Source organism: Ranitomeya imitator, chromosome 1 (genome assembly GCF_032444005.1).
Source record: "Ranitomeya imitator isolate aRanImi1 chromosome 1, aRanImi1.pri, whole genome shotgun sequence".
NCBI lineage: Eukaryota > Metazoa > Chordata > Amphibia > Anura > Dendrobatidae > Ranitomeya > Ranitomeya imitator.
The window spans coordinates 1,073,212,700-1,073,231,480 of record NC_091282.1 but is presented as its reverse complement, the minus strand read 5'-3'; the positions used below and the strand labels follow the sequence as shown (position 1 = coordinate 1,073,231,480).

General features: G+C 44.7%; 1 protein-coding gene across 4 annotated transcripts in view; it reads left to right on the top strand.

The window, feature by feature from the left end:
• The window catches only part of NEK1 (NIMA related kinase 1), a 195,962-nt gene that overhangs the window by 75,177 nt on the left and 102,004 nt on the right, over positions 1-18,781 (top strand). For 2 of the 4 annotated variants that reach the window (XM_069744211.1, XM_069744210.1), the window contains 3 exons: positions 9,318-9,420; positions 16,801-16,884; positions 18,503-18,586. In XM_069744211.1, coding sequence (XP_069600312.1) covers positions 9,318-9,420; positions 16,801-16,884; positions 18,503-18,586 — 271 coding nt within the window. The remainder of the gene's footprint in view (positions 1-9,317; positions 9,421-16,800; positions 16,885-18,502; positions 18,587-18,781) is intronic. The other 2 variants (XM_069744213.1, XM_069744212.1) reach the window with 1 other exon arrangement.

Below are 18,781 nucleotides of genomic sequence, written 5' to 3'. Positions count from 1 at the left end.
TACATTGAGGAGGACTCCGGTTCTGCTCTAGACTACGCAGTGTCCCTCATAAGGAGACAAAACTCCCTCGTAGAGCATTTGCCATTCAGTCCGGATAAGCGATTCACTGGACAGAAGCCTCTACGTGGGATGCCATGCCTGATCTGATTTTTAAGGGTGACGGGTCCTTTAAAGGGCACTGATCTCCCCACACCATCAACAGACGAGCACACGGAGTGTCGCCTCCATGAAGCCTCTTCTGCATCCAGGCCTAATGCCAGACAACCTGTCCTGTCCACACGGAGACCTGAACTCTGTGGATGTACAGAGGCACCCTTTTTGGCGTCCGAGCACCCCCCTCTGCATCCCTACTATTTAGCAGGTGATGCAATAAGGCGGACGATCCCTCTCCACTTCCCTGTTAAGAGGATGGTGGATCAAGGGTTCATCATTTTTAATTCTGCACCGTCAAAAGAGAGCGGCGATGGCCAGAGACGATGACCTGCTGGATGCAGCCACGCATTCTGCCACTTGGCAGATTAACCGGGTAGAATCTCCTGTGGCATACCTACCAGTATCCCTGCACGATGTATCATCAATTAAAAATACCACGGACTGTCAGATAGCAAATCTGGTTCGTTCCGCCTTGCGGCTTCGGGTTCAGCGCTCTACCCTCCATAGCCACCGCATGGATTGCTAGAGCAATGGTCTTCTGGCTGGAGACCTTAACTACTTTGATTCACACCAGTAACCTTTTCCCGAAGGCAGTACAACTGGCCAATCAAATCTTTTGAGCGGAAGACTAACAAAGGATCATATGTTTCCTACAGACCCAATCTGCAGTGGAAGGGTTGTCCAGGACAGTCTAGATCTAAGGGATCTTGGTTCCAAAAAGGGGAACAAAAAGTAAGACCGATCCTGGACCTCAAACTTCTAAAAACCTTTGACAAGGTCCCTCTTCTTCGAATGGAGTTCCTCCGCTCAGCCATTACTTCAACAGAAAAAGGTGGAGTTTCTGGCATCCATCGACATTTGGGATGCTTACCCTCACATTCCCATTTTTCCCCTCTTCAAAAATTCCTTTGCTTTTCCATTCGTAAACAGCATTTTCAAGTCACGACCTTGTCATTCGGCCTTGCTACCGCACCCAGAGTGTTCGCAAGGGTAATGGCGGCTGTCATGTTCCTCTTGCACCTTAGAGGCGTGGTTGTCCTGCCCTGTTTGGTCAACTTTCTAGCCGCGCTTCCAGGACTACGAAGAGTAATCTATATCACTTGCCATACCCTCTCACCTGAGCTGGCAGCTAAACTTAGACAAGTTCTCATTTCCAGCCCAGCAGATATCCTTTTTGTGGATGATCCTGCACACTTCCAGAAGGATGGTAATTCACCCTCGAGACAAGGTCATGGCCCTTCAACAGGGAGCTCGCGCACTTGATCACTCATCCCCTCATTTCATTCAATTTGCTAGGAGGGTTCTGAGGAAAAATGGTGACGACAATGGAAGCAGTTTCCTTTGCTCCGCTTGTTTTCTGCAAGTCAAACAGACTTTCAGACGGTAGTCTCTGAGCTCCTTCATCCAGGGCCTTTCTCCCGGTTCAATGGTTATTAGTAACTACCAAGGCCAGTCTTCTTCTCCTGATCATTGCTCTGGAGATCCGAACGGTAGTCCTACAGCAGGTCCACTGCCTTCTGGCGGGTCACCCCATCCGAATTCAATTGGATAATGCCACGGTTGTGCCATACGTCAATCATCTAGCAGGTACCCACGGTCAGGCGCCATGGCCGAGGTACTTCACATTCTCTGATGGGCCGAGATCTATCATTCGGTGATCTCGGCAGTACATGTCCCAGGAGTAGAACTCTGGGCGGCTAACATATTCATCCGTCAGGGTTCCGCCTCAAGTGAGTGGGAACTTCATCCGGAAGTCTTCCATCAGATCTGCCTTCACTGGAGCTCTCCAGCTGTAGATCGGATGGCGTCCAGACTGAATGCCAAAGTACTCGAGTATGTGGTTCGGCCTCTAGATCCAAGAGCCATCGCACTTCATGCTCTGATTCTTACGTGGTACCAGTTTCCATAACTCCTTTTCCACTAATTCCGAAAGCCTTTCGGAAGCAGGAAGGGCCCCACTGATCCTCGGGGATCCGCACTGACCACGTTAGTTTTTTATTTCTTAGCTAGTATCTTTCCGCCTCATTGCAACAAAACTGCAAGTAGGATCTTTCTCGCAGGGAGTTTTCACACGTAGTTCTTTCCTATCGCATACCATTGGATCATTGGGACCTTAATGGTCCTGGGAGTCTAACAGTAGACTCCTTTTGATCCAGACAGACTTTACTATCAGGGAAGGTCGCCCTTTTTTCTCTGCGATATCCTCCTCCTGACGAGTCTTCGGAGCTAGCTTCCCTTATTACCTTCAAGGCAAGGTTGTCCTCAGGCCATCCCCGTCACTTGTTACCAAGGTGGTATTGTATTACCACTGTTATGAGGATATCGTTCTTCCCTCATCTCTTTCGACACCAGTCCACAAAATGAAATGAGTTCCCCATATTCTGGACGAAGTGAGTGCTCGGAGTAGGTATGTCTCGGTGACTGCGTCCTTCCGAAGGTTGGACACTTTATTTGGGCTTCCTGACAGTAAGAGGAAGGCTTCCTGACTTTTACAGGAAGGGTTTAGCCGTTTCATCGGCCATGTTAGCCTGGTGGATTCTTTTCACCATCCAGGAGTCCTTCCGTGTTAGATGTCAGCCTAACTCCCTGTCTATCGAGGGTTCTAGGCACAAGGCGTCGGCAAAGCACGCCTGCAAGCTTGCGGATTCGTCCAGTCCGCATGTATTCTTGAAGCATGATAATTCCCACACTTCCACAGATGTGAGTCTGGGCAGGCGGACTCTGCAGCCTGCGGTGGCGCACTTGTAAGTAGCGGTTACACAGGGCCTGATCTGATGTTGTCCCCACCCAGGAACTGCTTTGGGACGTCCCATGGTCTGTGTCCCCCAATGAGGCGAAGGAGAAATAGCGATTTTTGTGTACTCACCGTAAAATCCTTTTCTCCGAGCCATTCATTGGGGGACACAGCTCCCACCCTATTATTAGATTGTGCTTGTTTTATAATTTGACATTCTATACTCTCATATATAATGCAACATGCTATACGCTCATACAGTACAGACCAAAAGTTTGGGCACACCTTCTCATTTAAAGATTTTTCTGTATTTCCATGACTATGAAAATTGTACATCCACACTGAAGGCATCAAAACTATGAATTAACACATGTGCAATTATATACAGGGTGGAGCGCGGTAATTTGCTTTTTTGCACTGCATGCTGTGGCGGCACTGTCGGTCGAAGAGAGGGGAGAGTGGGTGTGGCTTACAGTGGCTGATGGGAGATTTGTATTCCTCTGCCTTTCAGTTGCCATCATGCAGTGGACACGTGAGGAGAGGTCATTTTGTGTTGAAGCGTATTTTTCAAATGCCCACTCGATCATTGCAGTGCAGCGTGCTTTTCGTTTACAAATCGCTGTTCCTCCACGCGGACGTGTTCCTGGACGGCAATCAATTGTAAATTGGGTGAATGCATTCAGAACAGCAGGGAATGTGTCATGTGTACGAAGGGGACCTGAGAGAAGGATTACAACACCACAAAACATCGAGAGAGTTAGAGCAGCAGTACTGCAATCTCCGAAACGCTCTGCTCGGAAGCAATCATTTGCTCTTGGCATTTCAAGACGTTCTCTCCACCGGATTCTTCATGATGAACTGAATTTTCACCCGTATAAAATGTGCGTGGTCCAACATTTGTCAGCATGGGACTATTTGACACGGCGGACCCCTCTTGTGAAGACATGTTAGCAACGATACCCCGTGACGCAATTGTGTTTTTTTCTGATGAGGCACATTTTCACCTCAGTGGGTGTGTAAACAAACAAAATGTGCGTTACTGGAGTGAAACAAACCCCAGAGAAGTTCACGAGAGACCTCTGCATTCGGACCGCGTCACTGTGTGGTGCGCCATATCACGAGTAGGCATTATTGGTCCTTACTTTTTTCAGGATAATGGTCGTGCCATAACTGTGAACTCCGAACGGTACTTGTCTGATACAGGATTATTTTCAGCCGGCTCTTGAGGCAATGGAACTAGAGGATACATGGTTCCAACAGGATGGTGCCACTGCATACACAGCGAGGGTTACCATGAATTGTTTGAGGCAAATGTTTCCTGGACGGCTTATCTCTTTGAGGGGAGATGTGAACTGGCCAGCACGCTCACCAGATTTAGCCCCATGCGATTTTTTCCTTTGGGGTTACCTGAAGTCTAAGGTGTATATCAACCGTCCCAACACCTTGGAAGACCTAAGGAACAATATTGAAGCTGAAATTGGCAGAATACCAGTGGACATGCTTGTTAGAGTTCATGAAAACTTCAGAAAACGTATGCAGCAGTGTGTGGATAGCGAAGGTCGACATTTGCCAGATACACTATTTAAAACCATGTAATTTAAAAATTCCATTACTGTTCAGTATAATTAAAATATAAAATAAATTTTTCTAATGATCATAATTTTTTTATTTCATTCCCAAATCAGCAAATTACCGCGCTCCACCCTGTACTTAGCAAAAAAGTGTGAAACAACTGAAATTATGTCTTATATTCTTGGTTCTTCAAAGTAGCCACTTTTTGCTTTGATGACTGCTTTGTACACTTTTTGGCTTCAAGAGGTAGTCACCGGGAATGGTCTTCCAACAATCTTGAAGGAGTTCCCAGAGATGCTTTGCACTTGTTGGCCCTTTTGCCTTCACTCTGCGGTCCAGCTCACCCCAAACCAGGTCATCTGGCATAGCACCCCATCACTCTCCTTCTTGGTCAAATAGCCCTTACACAGCCTGGAGGTGTGTTTGGGGTCATCGTTCTGTTGAAAAATAAACAATGGTCCAACTAAACGCAAACCGGATGGAATAGCATGCCGCTGCAAGATGCTGTGGTAGCCATGCTGGTTCAGTATGCCTTCAATTTTGAATATATCCCCAACAGTGTCACCAGCAAAGCACCCCCACACCATCACACCTCCTCCTCCATGCTTCACGGTGGGAACAGGCATGTAGAGTCCATCCGTTCACCTTTTCTGCGTCGCACAAAGACACAGTGGTTGGAACCAAAGATCTCAAATTTGGACTCATCCGACCAGAGCACAGATTTCCACTCGACTTATGTCCATTCCTTGTGTTCTTTAGCCCAAACAGGTCTCTCCTGCTTGTTGCCTGTCCTTAGCAGTGGTTTCCTAACAGCAATTTTACCATGAAGACCTGCTGCACAAAGTCTCCTCTTAACAGTTGCTGTAGAGATGTGTCTGCTGCTAGAACTCTGTGTGGCATTGACCTGGTCTCTAATCTGAGCTGCTGTTAACCTGCGATTTCTGAGGCTGGTGACTCTGATAAACTTATCCTTAGAAGCAGAGGTGACTCTTGGTCTTCCTCTCCTGGGGCGGTCCTCATGTGAGCCAGTTTCTTTGTAGCGCTTGATGTTTTTTGCCACTGCACTTGGGGACACTTTCAAAGTTTCCCAATTTTTCAGACTGACTGACTTTCATTTCTTAAAGTAATGATGGCCACTCGTTTTTCTTTACTTAGCTGCTTTTTTCTTGCCATAATACAAATTCTAACAGTCTATTCAGTATCCACCAGTATCAGCTGTGTATCCACCAGACTTGTGCACAACACAACTGATGGTCCCAACCCCATTTATAAGGCAAGAAATCCCACTTATTAAACCTGACAGGGCACAACTGTGAAGTGAAAACCATTCCTGGTGACTACCTCTTGAAGCTCATCAAGAGAATGCCCAGAGTGTGCAAAGCAGTCATCAAAGCAAGAGGTGGCTACTTTGAAGAACCTAGAATATAAGACATAGTTTCAGTTGTTTCACACTTTTTTGTTAAGTATATAATTCCACATGTGTTAATTCATAGTTTTGATGCCTTCAGTGTGAATGTACAATTTTCATAGTCATGAAAATACAGAAAATCTTTAAATGAGAAGGTGTGTCCAAACTGTACTGTATATTGTTATTGATCTCCTACTGCTTTTGCACCGAACTGGTTAGCTGAGAGCCAGCAGGAGGGTGTATACTGCAGGGGAGGAGGTAACTTTCTTTGTATCACTTAGTGTCAGCCTCCTAGTGGCAGCAGCATACACCCACCGTCTGTGTCCCCCAATGAATGGCTCGTAGAAAAGGATTTTACGGTGAGTACACAAAAATCCCTATTTTTCGCTCACTCTTTCTTTTTCACTTTTTCACTTTTTCGCTCTCTCTCGCTCTCTTTCACTCTCTCTTGTCTCAGTCTCTTACCTCCCTGCATCCACGGCTGTTTTTGATTAGGCACCCTGATATGACATATAGCGATTTGACGCACATGTAGCGTTTGCTAATCAGAAGTTTTTGCCGGTGGCACAAGGTAGCTCTCGGGTCTCTTGCTCAGCGGCCTCAGGTTGCTTACAGGGCCATTGGTCTGGGTCCTGCAATTAGATTCTCCCCAACTCTGACATTATCCACATCTCTGTGAGATCAGATGATTTTCATTTACATAGCACAAAGTATTCTCGAGCAGTGATCAGTTTTACACTCGTATAATGATTTCATGTCCCCAAAACAAATGATTGTTCCTTAAACATATCATTTGGTCTAAACTAGTTTACGTTAGTTATCATTGACAGCGACTCGTTAAATGTTTAATTACGAATGACTCACTCGTCTAAAGGATGCATTACTCTCTCCCTGTAGACCCACTTCTGTAAAACACAGCATCTGCCCCTATAGGATACGATCCTGTTTGCAACCCCCAAAATCTTTAATCCAACGCTATGTTCACACGTTGCGTTTTTGCTGCATTTTTTGATGCAAATTTTAAGCTGTGTTTTAGAGACCCAGAAAATTCTATGAGATTTCAGAAATCTCATGCACACATATTGGGCTTTTTCCTGACTGATTTACAAACTGCAGCATGTCACTTTTTTCAGCGTATTTGCAGCATTTTTTGCACCCATAGAAAACAATGGGTAAGTGCAAAAAAACAGCAAAAATGCAGATATTAGTTTTTGGTGCAAAAACCTGAAAAAGTTAAATCATGCTTTTTTTGGGGGGGGCTAAACTTTTTCAATAGGCACAAGAGACAACAAAAACGCAGCAAAAACTCAACAAAACCTGCTTTTTTGTAAGCAGCTTCTTTACTGTCAAGAGAGCAGGTTTTGCCTGTGGGAAAAAAGTAGCAAACATGCAAGTGTGAACATAGCTTAAGACAATTGATTTTCCTGTTCTGTCACTTTTCATCTGAAGACCAACAGAAAGATGTGGAGAAATCAAAGATAATTGAAATCAAAAGCCGAATTCGTAAACTTGGCATAAACTTTTCAATTGTAACATATGGATCAAAAGTCGATTGAAAAAAATAATGATAATAATCTTGCCCACAAGGGAATGTCACTTGGGCTGTATACTTCTGGTCCTGGCATCTCAGCCAGCATCCATCATGTGGTACGGTCACTGTACCTCCTAGATCAAAGCGGTAGAGTGGCTGTTATAGACAGTATTGTTTCTCACAATTGGGGAGATCAAAAAAATACCCTGATCCTCGCAGTACCCTGTCAGTGCTCCTGTCCCAGCACGGGAGATCCCCAGGACAGAATATGCCAGCTTATTAAGAGTACACAGTAAATGGTCGGGTATGACAAGTATGATTACTAATAAGCTCATGTATGTAATAAGTGAGCAATTTTCTATAATAGATTATACGATATGTGTGACTTACTTTGTGCCCAGCACAAACCTGGATCCAGCGTAGGCTAATCCATGGTATGTGTAGCAATCGGGGCCACTCCATGGTATGTGTAGCAACCGGGGCCACTCCTGTGTGTAGCAACTGGGGCCACTCCATGGTATGTGTAGCAACCGGGGCCACTCCATGGTATGTGTAGCAACCGGGGCCACTCCATGGTATATGTAGCAACCGGGGCCACTCCATGGTATATGTAGCAACCGGGGCCACTCCATGGTGTGTGTAGCAACCGGGGCCACTCCATGGTATATGTAGCAACCGGGGCCACTCCATGGTGTGTGTAGCAACCGGGGTCACTCCATGGTGTATGTAGCAACCGGGGCCACTCCATGGTATATGTAGCAACCGGGGCCACTCCATGGTATGTGTAGCAACCGGGGCCACTCCATGGTATGTGTAGCAACCGGGGCCACTTCATGCATTGTGGGTGCCGGCTGTGTTACGTAGCTATGACCCAGCAGTACCTGATGCCAGCCAAGCTTGTGCCGTTTGCTTCAATGTAACCACCTTTATGCCATTGCACTACGTTTCAGTGGCTTCTAACAGGCTTCATCATAACGGTCATTCCTTCTCCCAAAGCGTGCAAAGCGATCTTAGGGTGCAGAATGGTTACCATGGCAGCCAAGGATCTTCCGAAGACCCTCATGTCCGCTGTGTGTGATTTCTTAAAGTCAACCCTCTGGCATTACAAGTTCATGATACGCTGCAAATATATTATTGATCGCAGGTTTAAGCCTGTTTACAAATGAAAAAAAAAACATGTAAAGCTCACGTCACTCCCTTTTTCATAAATGTACTGTAAATACCAAGATGTGAAAAATTTTTTTTTAGCATATTTGGTGTTTGTGCAGATTTATCTCAAATAATAAAATGTAAAAAATATTTATCCCACATGGACGAAATGGGAAACAAGATGAAAATGTGTGAATTGGTGTTTTTGGTCAACGCAATTTCCCCCCTAATAAGGAAAATACAATAAAAGCAATTGAAATGTCATAGCAACCCTAAAATGGTTTCTATAAAAACATCAGCATTTTACCACACAAAAAGTTATGACTTTAGAAAGAAGTGAAGGACAAAACGAAAGTCCAAAAATAAAAGAATTGCTCTGTCCTTCAGATGTTGTTACCGCTAAAGTCGGTGACTAAACACTAGTGTATGTGTTCCCCAAAATGGTATGTACAGAAAGTGCAATTATCCTGCTTAAAACCTACGTGCAGTGGCTGCTGAGCACTGTAGATCGGCTCCTGAGTACCCGGCAGCGGATGCTACACACTGACCAGAGCTGTGCTGTTCAGCGCCATCCTGTGACCACACGCTGCTACTGCTGGAGCCGTAGGGGTGCCAAGTGTCTTGCCCCTTTCCTATTCTAGGGGCAGATATCGATACTACACATGTAGTTTGGGGTCGACATTTGGACCTATTTAGGTAAAAAAACAAAAAGCGAGCAAGGAGTTACAATATTTTGGTAAATTCGTATACAATTTGTCTTATTTTTTCAGACATCGAGGACATGTAGCTGCTGAACGAGCAAGACAAGTTGAGGAATTCTGGCAGCGGAAGCAAGAAGCCATGCAAAACAAGGCACGTGCGGAGGGACACATGGTATGGACCGCCGGTTACTTAGCAAGTAGTTAGCACTCAGCTCACGCCATGCAGTTTCATATTAGTCCTTAGCAAAATAATATGTAATTTCAGTTATTTTGTTTGAGTTTATAGATGTTTCCACTACACGGAGAACCCGTTCTTAAATACATGTGTAAAATTAAAAAAACAGATACTCTTTTTTGGCACCGGCGCCATTCCGATGGTGTCATAACCGGGTCCACCGACACTCTTGTGATATTGTTACGCCACATGAGCGCTGCAGCTTATCAGCGTCCGCTAATGGCCTGCAGGTCTCACTCATCCTTTGGACGTCTGTGTTTTGGGAGGCGAGTATTTGTTTTATTTTACACTGCAAAATCCAGAATTTAAAGGGGATGTCCACTTCTTGGACAACCTCTTCTGTATTTATATTTCCTTCTTATAAAATGAGAAAAGCCTACACTAACCTCCGGAGCTGTTCCAGTGATGTCGGTACCTCGCGTGATTTTGTACCACGTGATCACTGCAGCCAATCAGCGCTGCTTCACTCTCACCACCTTCAGATGTAACTGACGCTTTTTAGGATGTCGGAGAGTCCGTAGCAGATCTTACTTCTTCCAGGGTCTTCCAGTTTTGTCTGAAGGAGGAGAGAGTGAAGCAGCCGCTGATTGCCTGCAGGGATCACGTGGCGTAACAACATCACGCGAGCGCCAGTAGAGCACGCACCGACTTCACAGGAACGGTGTCGGCACCGGAGGGGGGGATGGGTTATTCTCATTTTATACGGTGCAGTTCAGCAATTGAGCAGGAGTTGTCTGAGTTGTGGACTCACTAGGTTTATCTAGTAATCACATTAGTGTAGGCCTCATGGTCGACTGTACACAATATACCTGCAGGCAGTGCCATGGATCTCTCCTTATTCCAGCTGTAGAGTAATACTAAGGGAAATACTACAGTTCTGGCAAAAATTAAGAGACCACTGCAAAATGTTCAGTTTGTCTGATTTTTCTTTTTCTCTTTATAGGTATATTTTTGAGTAAAATGTAAATTGTTCTTTTATTCTGTAAACTACTGACATGTCTCCGAAGTTCCAAGCAATAGATTTTGTATTTATTTTCTGAAAATGAGAAATGGTCAGAATAACAAAAGCAAATGCATTGCTTTCAGACCTCAAATAATGCAAAAAAACAAAACAAAACAAGTTCATAATCATTTAGAAACAACAATACTAATGTTTTAAATCAGGAAGAGTTCAGAAACCAATATTTTGTGGAATAACCATGATTTTTAATCGCAGCTTTCAAGCTTCTTGGCATGCTTTCCACCAGTCTTTCACACTGCTCGAAGATAACCTTATGCCACTCCTGGTACAAAACTGTAAGCAGTTTTTCTTTGTGTGATGGCTTGTGACTATCAATCTTCCTCTTGATTACGTTCCAGAGGTTTTCATTGGGGTTCAGGTCTGGAGATTGGGCTGGCCATGACAGAGATTTAATGTGGTGGTCCATCATCCACACCTTGATTGACCTAGCTGTGTGGCATGGCGCATTGTCCTGCTGGAAAAACCAGTCCTCAGAGTTGGGGAACATTGCCTGAGCAGAAGGAATCAACTGGTTTTCCAGGATAACCTTGTATGCGGCTTGATTCATGTGTCCTTCGCAAAGATTAACCCGCCCAATTCCGGCCTTGCTGGAGCATCCCCAGATCATCACCGATCCTCCACCAAATTTCACAGTGGGTGCAAAACACTGTTGCTTGTACGCCTCTCCAGGTCTCCGTCTAACCATTAGATGACCAGGTGTTGGGCAAAGCTGAAAATTGGACTCATCAGAGAAGATTACCTTACTCCAGTCCTCCTATGGTCCAATACTTTTGGTCTTTGGCAAACTTCAGCCTGGCTCTCCTTTGCTTCTCATTGATGAAAGGCTTTTTTCTAGCTTTACATGACTTGACTCCTGCCTCTAGGAGACTGTTACTAACTGCTCTTGCCGTGCACTTCACCCCAGCTGCCATATGCCATTCCTTTTGTAAGTGACTTGATGTCATACTGTGGTTGCTGAGTGACATTTGAATAAGATGACGGTCATTCCGGTCAGTGGAGTGTCGATTTCACCCTCTGCCAGTCTGTAGCTTTGTTGTCCCCAATGTCTGCTGCTTGACCTTGTTGTAATGGACTGCCGTCTTAAAATTTTTAAGGATGGAGACAACATGACGCTCACTGTACCCCTTTGCTAGTGAAGCCAGAATTGAGCCCTTCTTTTCCTCACTCAAGACTTTTCTTTTCAACTCCTTTGGCATGATTAAAAGTTATTTTTTCATTCCTATTACTTTTGGGATATTACTAACATTTGTTTTGCCATCCAGCTTGTCCTATTGCAAGGGGATTGTGAACACCCAGCAGGGTTTTTTATACTTTCCTTCGTTAAATAAGATTTGGTTCAGGTGATCACCTAATCAGAAGCACATTAAGTAGAATGAGGTGTAGTCTGGTTGGAATTCAACTGACACTGGAATGGAATAGCTGTCAGACATGTAGAGAAGCTGATTTTTATAACACTGTGCAGTGGGCTCTTAATTTTTGCCAGAGCTGTATATTGGATGAAAGATATACTTCAGAATTAGGTGGCTGTGCCTCTGTGATACCCATCTGTTTATTGGTCATTTACGCGGGCAGATCTCTACCCCTAAATGAGGGCTATGTAACTATATACAAATCGATTGCCGCTCATTTAGATGAAGGACCCTCACATGGGCTGATAGTTTATTATGGGGGCAGAGTGATGGTTGATTCAATCGTTCTGTCCCCATGCCCTATGTGTATTGCCTGCAGCACATCTCCTATTTTTTCTGTTCCTGGGTAAAATCTGTATTCCAAGATTTTCAATGACCGCTGGTGCTTATAAGATTCTATGCAGAGGGGAGGGAGAGGAGCTGGAGGCAGACACAGGCATCTGTATCAATTGATTATAATGTTTGTAAAGTCAGTAGCACTAGATGACTATCATGTCTGATTTCAATGCTTCTCATATATTATTATATTTGCCATACTGCTGATGGTTTGTATTGTTTGTGTTTCTAGTACGTAGTCATATTGCACCTATAGAAGCTTGTATCACTCAGGGCAGGGTCCTCACACCAGCTGTGTGCAGCAGAGCACCGCAGAGACATGTATGTCCGTATGGTTATAAAACGGAGCGCAGCGCGTCCAACGTCGATCTACAGAGAACTTCTAAATGCCCCATGAGAATAGCAGTCTGTGCGGTGTTCTGCCGCATGGAAGCTGCGTCACCAATGTGCCTCGGCCACCCGCTCCACAACTAACAGATCACAGCCATCCTCACGCTGCTCACATACAGAATTAACCCCCATATTACCCCAGGATGTATAATTAAAGGGATCCTGTCACATTGTATAGTAGTCTGATCTGTGGACAGGACGGCATAGAGAAGCTGAAAAGAATTATATGTAGGCTGGTTGGGAAAGATTCAGTAGAACTCTCATTCTATTCCTTGGAGTTATCTCTGCATGTACAGTCATTCAGGGAAGAATGACAGTCACTGGGCCAGACCGCCCACCTGAGTCACGTGTGTGTATAATATATACTGTGTACATACATACAGTACAGACCAAAAGTTTGGACACACCTTCTCATTTAAAGATTTTTCTGTATTTTCATGACTATGAAAATTGTACATTCACTCTGAAGGCATCAAAACTATGAATTAACACATATGGAATTATATACTTAACAAAAAAGTGTGAAACAACTGAAAATATGTCTTATATTCTAGGTTCTTCAAAGTAGCCACCTTTTGCTTTGATGACTGCTTTGCACACTCTTGGCATTCTCTTGATGAGCTTCAAGAAGTAGTCTGCGGGAATGGTTTTCACATCACAGGTGTGCCCTGTCAGGTTTAATAAGTGGGATTTCTTGCCTTATAAATGGTGTTGGGACCATCAGTTGTGTTGTACAGAAGTCTGGTGGATACACAGCTGATAGTCCTACTGAATAGAATGTTAGAATTTGTATTATGGCAAGAAAAAAGCAGCTAAGTAAAGAAAATTGAGTGGCCATCATTACTTTAAGAAATGAAGGTCAGTCAGTCTGAAAAATTGGGAAAACTTTGAAAGTGTCCCCAAGTGCAGTGGCAAAAACCATCAACTGCTACAAAGAAACTGGCTCACATGAGGACCGCCCCAGGAGAGCAAGACCAAGAGTCACCTCTGCTTCTGAGGATAAGTTTATCTGAGTCACCAGCCTCAGAAATCACAGGTTAACAGCAGCTCAGATTAGAGACCAGGTCAATGCCACACAGAGTTCTAGCAGCAGACACATCTCTACAGCAACTGTTAAGAGGAGACTTTGTGCAGCAGGCCTTCATGGTAAAATAGCTGTTAGGAAACCACTGCTAAGGACAGGCAACAAGCAGGAGAGACTTGTTTGGGCTAAAGAACACAAGGAATGGACATTAGACCAGTGGAAATCTGTGCTTTGGTCTGATGAGTCCAAATTTGAGATCTTTGGTTCCAACCACCGTGTCTTTGTGCGACGCAGAAAAGGTGAACGGATGGACTCTACATGCCTGGCTCCCACCGTGAAGCATGGAGGAGGAGGTGTGATGGTGTGGGGGTGCTTTGCTGGTGACAGTGTTGGGGATTTATTCAAAATTGAAGGTATATTGCACCAGCATGTCTACCACAGCTTCTTGCAGCGGCATGCTATTCCATCCGGTTTGCGTTTAGTTGGACCATCATTTATTTTTCAACAGGACAATGACTCCAAACACACCTCCAGGCTGTGTAAGGGCTATTTGACCAAGAAGGAGAGTGATGGGGAGCTACGCCAGATGACCTTGCCTCCTCAGTCACCAGACCTGAACCCAATCGAGATGGTTTGGGGTGAGCTGGACCGCAGAGTGAAGGCAAAAGGGCCAACAAGTGCTAAGCATCTCTGGGAACTCCTTCAAGATTGTTGGAAGACCATTTCTGGTGACTACCTCTTGAAGCTCATCAAGAGAATGCCAAGAGTGTGCAAAGCAGTCATCGAAGCAAAAGGTGGCTACTTTGAAGAGCCAAGAATATAAGACATAATTTCAGTTGTTTCACACTTTTTTGTTAAGTATATAATTCCACATGTGTTAATTCATAGTTTTGATTCCTTCAGTGTGAATGTGCAATTTTCATAGTCATGAAAATACAGCAGAAAAATCTTTAAATGGGAAGGTGTGTCCAAACTTTTGGTCTGTACTGTGTGTGTATATATGTATATATATATATATATATATATATATATATATATATATATATATATATATATATATATATATATATATATATATATATATATATATATATATTACATACATACTAGCAGAATTGATTTCAGTGAATAAATTGCAAGTTTTCCTGAAACGTTTCCCACAGATGTGACTATCCATTTGATCGGCTCCTCCGGCTCTGACATCCCGCCTGCAGGTCACATGTTCTTTTCAATATGACCGCTTCCCTTTAAGTGCATACATTCGCGGTGCTACACGCTGTATGGTTACTTGTAGTGTGCTATTCCTTCCAGAGATGTAGCACTGCCCATTTCATTCATCCTCCGATTCCTTGTGTCAGTGGTCATCTGCCATAACCCTTGTGTATGCCAGAATCTGACAGATCTAGTCAGGCTTTTCAATTACAGCTTCCAAGATTCTGCAGATTATAAACCGCATAAGTGATTGTTTCTTTCTGCATAATCTTTTGTACGGATTTACTATTCATGTCAGAAGGAAAGTTCTGCTGCTTTTTTATTGACCTGGGAATTGTCCGAGCTCAGGCGAGTTATATACAGACATGTCTGACAGCGGAGGAAAGCTGAGCTTCTGTATGATACCAAAGAGAAGGCAGAAAACAGCAATTAATGTAGTAAATCATGAGACTTATCGGGGATCTGACACATTTCACAATACAAACTAGATAAATTGTAATATAGATCTTGGGTCTGACGAAGCTGGTGTAACTACTGTGGAAATGCTTGATGGAATGGCTGTGTAATCCTTTTCCTGCCTAATAAAATGAGAATCCCATGAGCTCAGCTCTAGTTGTGCTCCTAAAAAGCTCTTCTTAATATCCAGGGTATACAAGAATTCTGACATAGATTTTCAGTGTTAGTACACCGGCCTCTTCCTTTCAAAGAGATCGAATTCATAATGAATGCAGTTTGTATTGAGAAATCTGGTGGCACCTGCTTCCAAAATCAGTGCAAAAACCGCAAAGTTCCTCCACAGTTCATGTCTCCATAGACTGCAGAGTCACATGAACAGCAGCGTTACCCTTTAAACCCGGTAACTGGTTCTTTTTAAAGTGTCCGTTTTTCCTCTTTTTTTCCCCACTGAGTATTCTGTGTTTTTGTTTGTTTTTTAAATCCACCATACGATTCCAGAGATACTGCCCACTTTCTTTTTTTAGTGCTATTTTTCATGGTCTTTACCAAGGGGGGTGTGGCTCCCAGAGTATCAGGGGCATGGCTTCCAGGAGTCTTGGGGGCATGGCTTCCAGGAGTCTTGGGGGCATGGCTTCCAGGAGTCTTGGGGGCATGGCTTCCAGGAGTCTTGGGGGCATGGCTTCCAGGAGTCTTGGGGGCATGGCTTCCAGGAGTCTTGGGGGCATGGCTTCCAGGAGTCTTGGGGGCATGGCTTCCAGGAGTCTTGGGGGCATGGCTTCCAGGAGTCTTGGGGGCATGGCTTCCTGGAGTCTTGGGGGCATGGCTTCCAGGAGTCTTGGGGGCATGGCTTCCAGGAGTCTTGGGGGCATGGCTTCCAGGAGTCTTGGGGGCATGGCTTCCAGGAGTCTTGGGGGCATGGCTTCCAGGAGTCTTGGGGGCGTGGCTTCCAGGAGTCTTGGGGGCATGGCTTCCATGAGTCTCGGGGGCGTGGCATCCAGGAATCTCAGGGGCATGGCTTCCAGGAGTCTTGGGGGCATGGCATCCAGGAATCTCAGGGGTGTGGCTTCCAGTAGTCTTGGGGCGTGGCTTCCATGAGTCTCGGGGGCGTAGCTGCCAGGAGTCTCGGGGCGTGGCTTCCAGGAGTTTTGAGGATGTGGCTTTAGGCCGCTCTATATTACCCTGTGAGCCTCTCCCTCTTGGTAAGGACCATAAAAATTTGTAAATTTGAATTATATGGGAATTAAAAAAAATTGGATCCTCAGGGGAACAATGAGAACAGCAATATGGGGAAAAAACTGGCACGTTTGATCCTGAGACAGGTCCTCTTTAAGATTTGTAGCTGGAATGTCGAGGACGAATGAAACAGACTCAGTAGTAGAGAGGACACCATTCTAGTGAGGAACATGTATTTAACGCCCTCTGATGTGGCCCCAGCCATTCTTACACTTCATACATTGGATGGTGCACAGGACGCTCTGTACAGCCTGGCAGCTTTATATGGAGGCAGACCAAGTTCTGCTGGAGGAGGGAAGCCCCGGCACAAAGAAGAACAGGTAGGCCTCTCGCATGCCTGAGCCTCCTTGCAGTACCCTTGTGTCACCTCCATGATCATGTGTCGTCTGTGCATGTTTCCTGGGTCATATGCGTAACACATAGGGGATGCTCCAACCTGACGCTGCTTGAGGTCCTGCCGATCATGCTGGCTGTGGTCCACGTCCCATCACTAACCAAAACTTCATGTATGTCTTGTGTTTGTAATCTGTAAATCCTCTCCATGTTGGACCATTATATCACGCACCTTTCTAATTTAATTCAGGAGTTGTCCACAAAATAGTAAGTTACCCCTATTACATAGGTAACCTGCTGATCATTGAGCGTCTGCCCAGCGGGACCCCTGTGATCCTGAATGGAGCTCGGGAACCCAAGAACCCTGCCGCTCGTCTTGAATGGAGTAGAGGTTCTCATGGTCAACCTCCGCTCTCTTCATGGTCCATGGGACTGCTATAGAAAGTAGAGTCCAGCACCGTTATTTACGGCAGTCCCTTAGACAATACATTGAGCGGAGGTCGAGCAAGCTCTTTCATAGAGCGGTTACTGGGTGTCAGAGCCTTGTTGTGTCCTAGTGTTCAGACTTTCAGCCATAAGGAAGTTATCCCATATCATGGAGATAGTGGATGACTTACTATTTGTGGAATAACCCTTTAAGTCTTTGCCTGTGAATGACTCTTGCATCTGGTCTCGATACTGCTAAATTGCGGTACTAATAATGCAACGATGGGTGGTGACGTGTAGATAAATCATGTTTTATACTATGCTACTACAAATGGTCACTCTTTATGCCATGCCTCTGCTATAGGACGCGGGCATTTTTTCACAGTTTGGTAGTATAGGGTTTGTCATCCACTTGCAGTTTGTGACACTTTGGTTTTGGAAGTTACCACTTAATTTTTGCTTTGCCAGGATTATATATTTGCACAGGTTTCCTTGCTTGGGTTATTTTATGTAAATCTGAGATGTACGCCATTGTGCAGATGCTGGGTTACCTGTGAAAGTGGATAAACCTTTCAAAGATTCGTCCAGGGGCTGTAACCTTTGATGTACTGAAGGTGGATGAGGCCGAGATGATCCCTAAGGCATCCTTCACACATCCGTGTCTTCAGTACATGTATCCATTCTTTCATGGATACCTCTCAAACGTAGCACTATAGATTATAATGGGAACATGTCCATGTTTTCCAACAGCACGGATGACAAGGGCAAATACAGGTCTAGGGGCCGGGAACAACACTGACACCGGTACGTTTTTTTCATGTACTTTTAAACATGGAGGTGTGAAGGAGGCGGAAGCCAGAGTAGAGGGATAAGTATGGCTAGTGCTCACCTAGATCCAGTTCTTCCATTATCATTATTAGCCGTAATACTACGTTTTCCTGGGATGACCACTACAGAGAATGTAAGCAGTCGGTGACATCGTTCCTGCTGATGGCAGCTGGTTGTCAGGGGTCTCGGAAGCTGGCTTGGAGTGTTCCTATATGATGTTGTGGTGAGACCATCCGGTTACAGTATTAGGGGATGAGAGGCACCAGGAATCCTGACAAGGCGTATTTTGTCTGTCCAGATTATCTTTCTGGAAGATCACGTTCATACAATATCTATTTGTTTCCTGTGTAGGAATATTTGGCAAGGCTCAGACAAATCCGGCTTCAGAATTTCAATGAACGTCAGCAAATGAAAGCTAAACTGCGTGGGGAGAAGGTAAGTTACTTTCCACAGAAACTGGGATTGGTGTCCTTTATAACACATTTTGGTGAATGAGATGCCGAGTAAAGCTAATCTTCCTAAAACCATTGGAACTTGGTTTCTGAAAAAGACAAGGTTTTGTGTTTTTTTTTTTTGTTTTGTTTTCCATTAGAGGTGCTGACCTTAAGCAAGGGAACCATTAAATAGGAT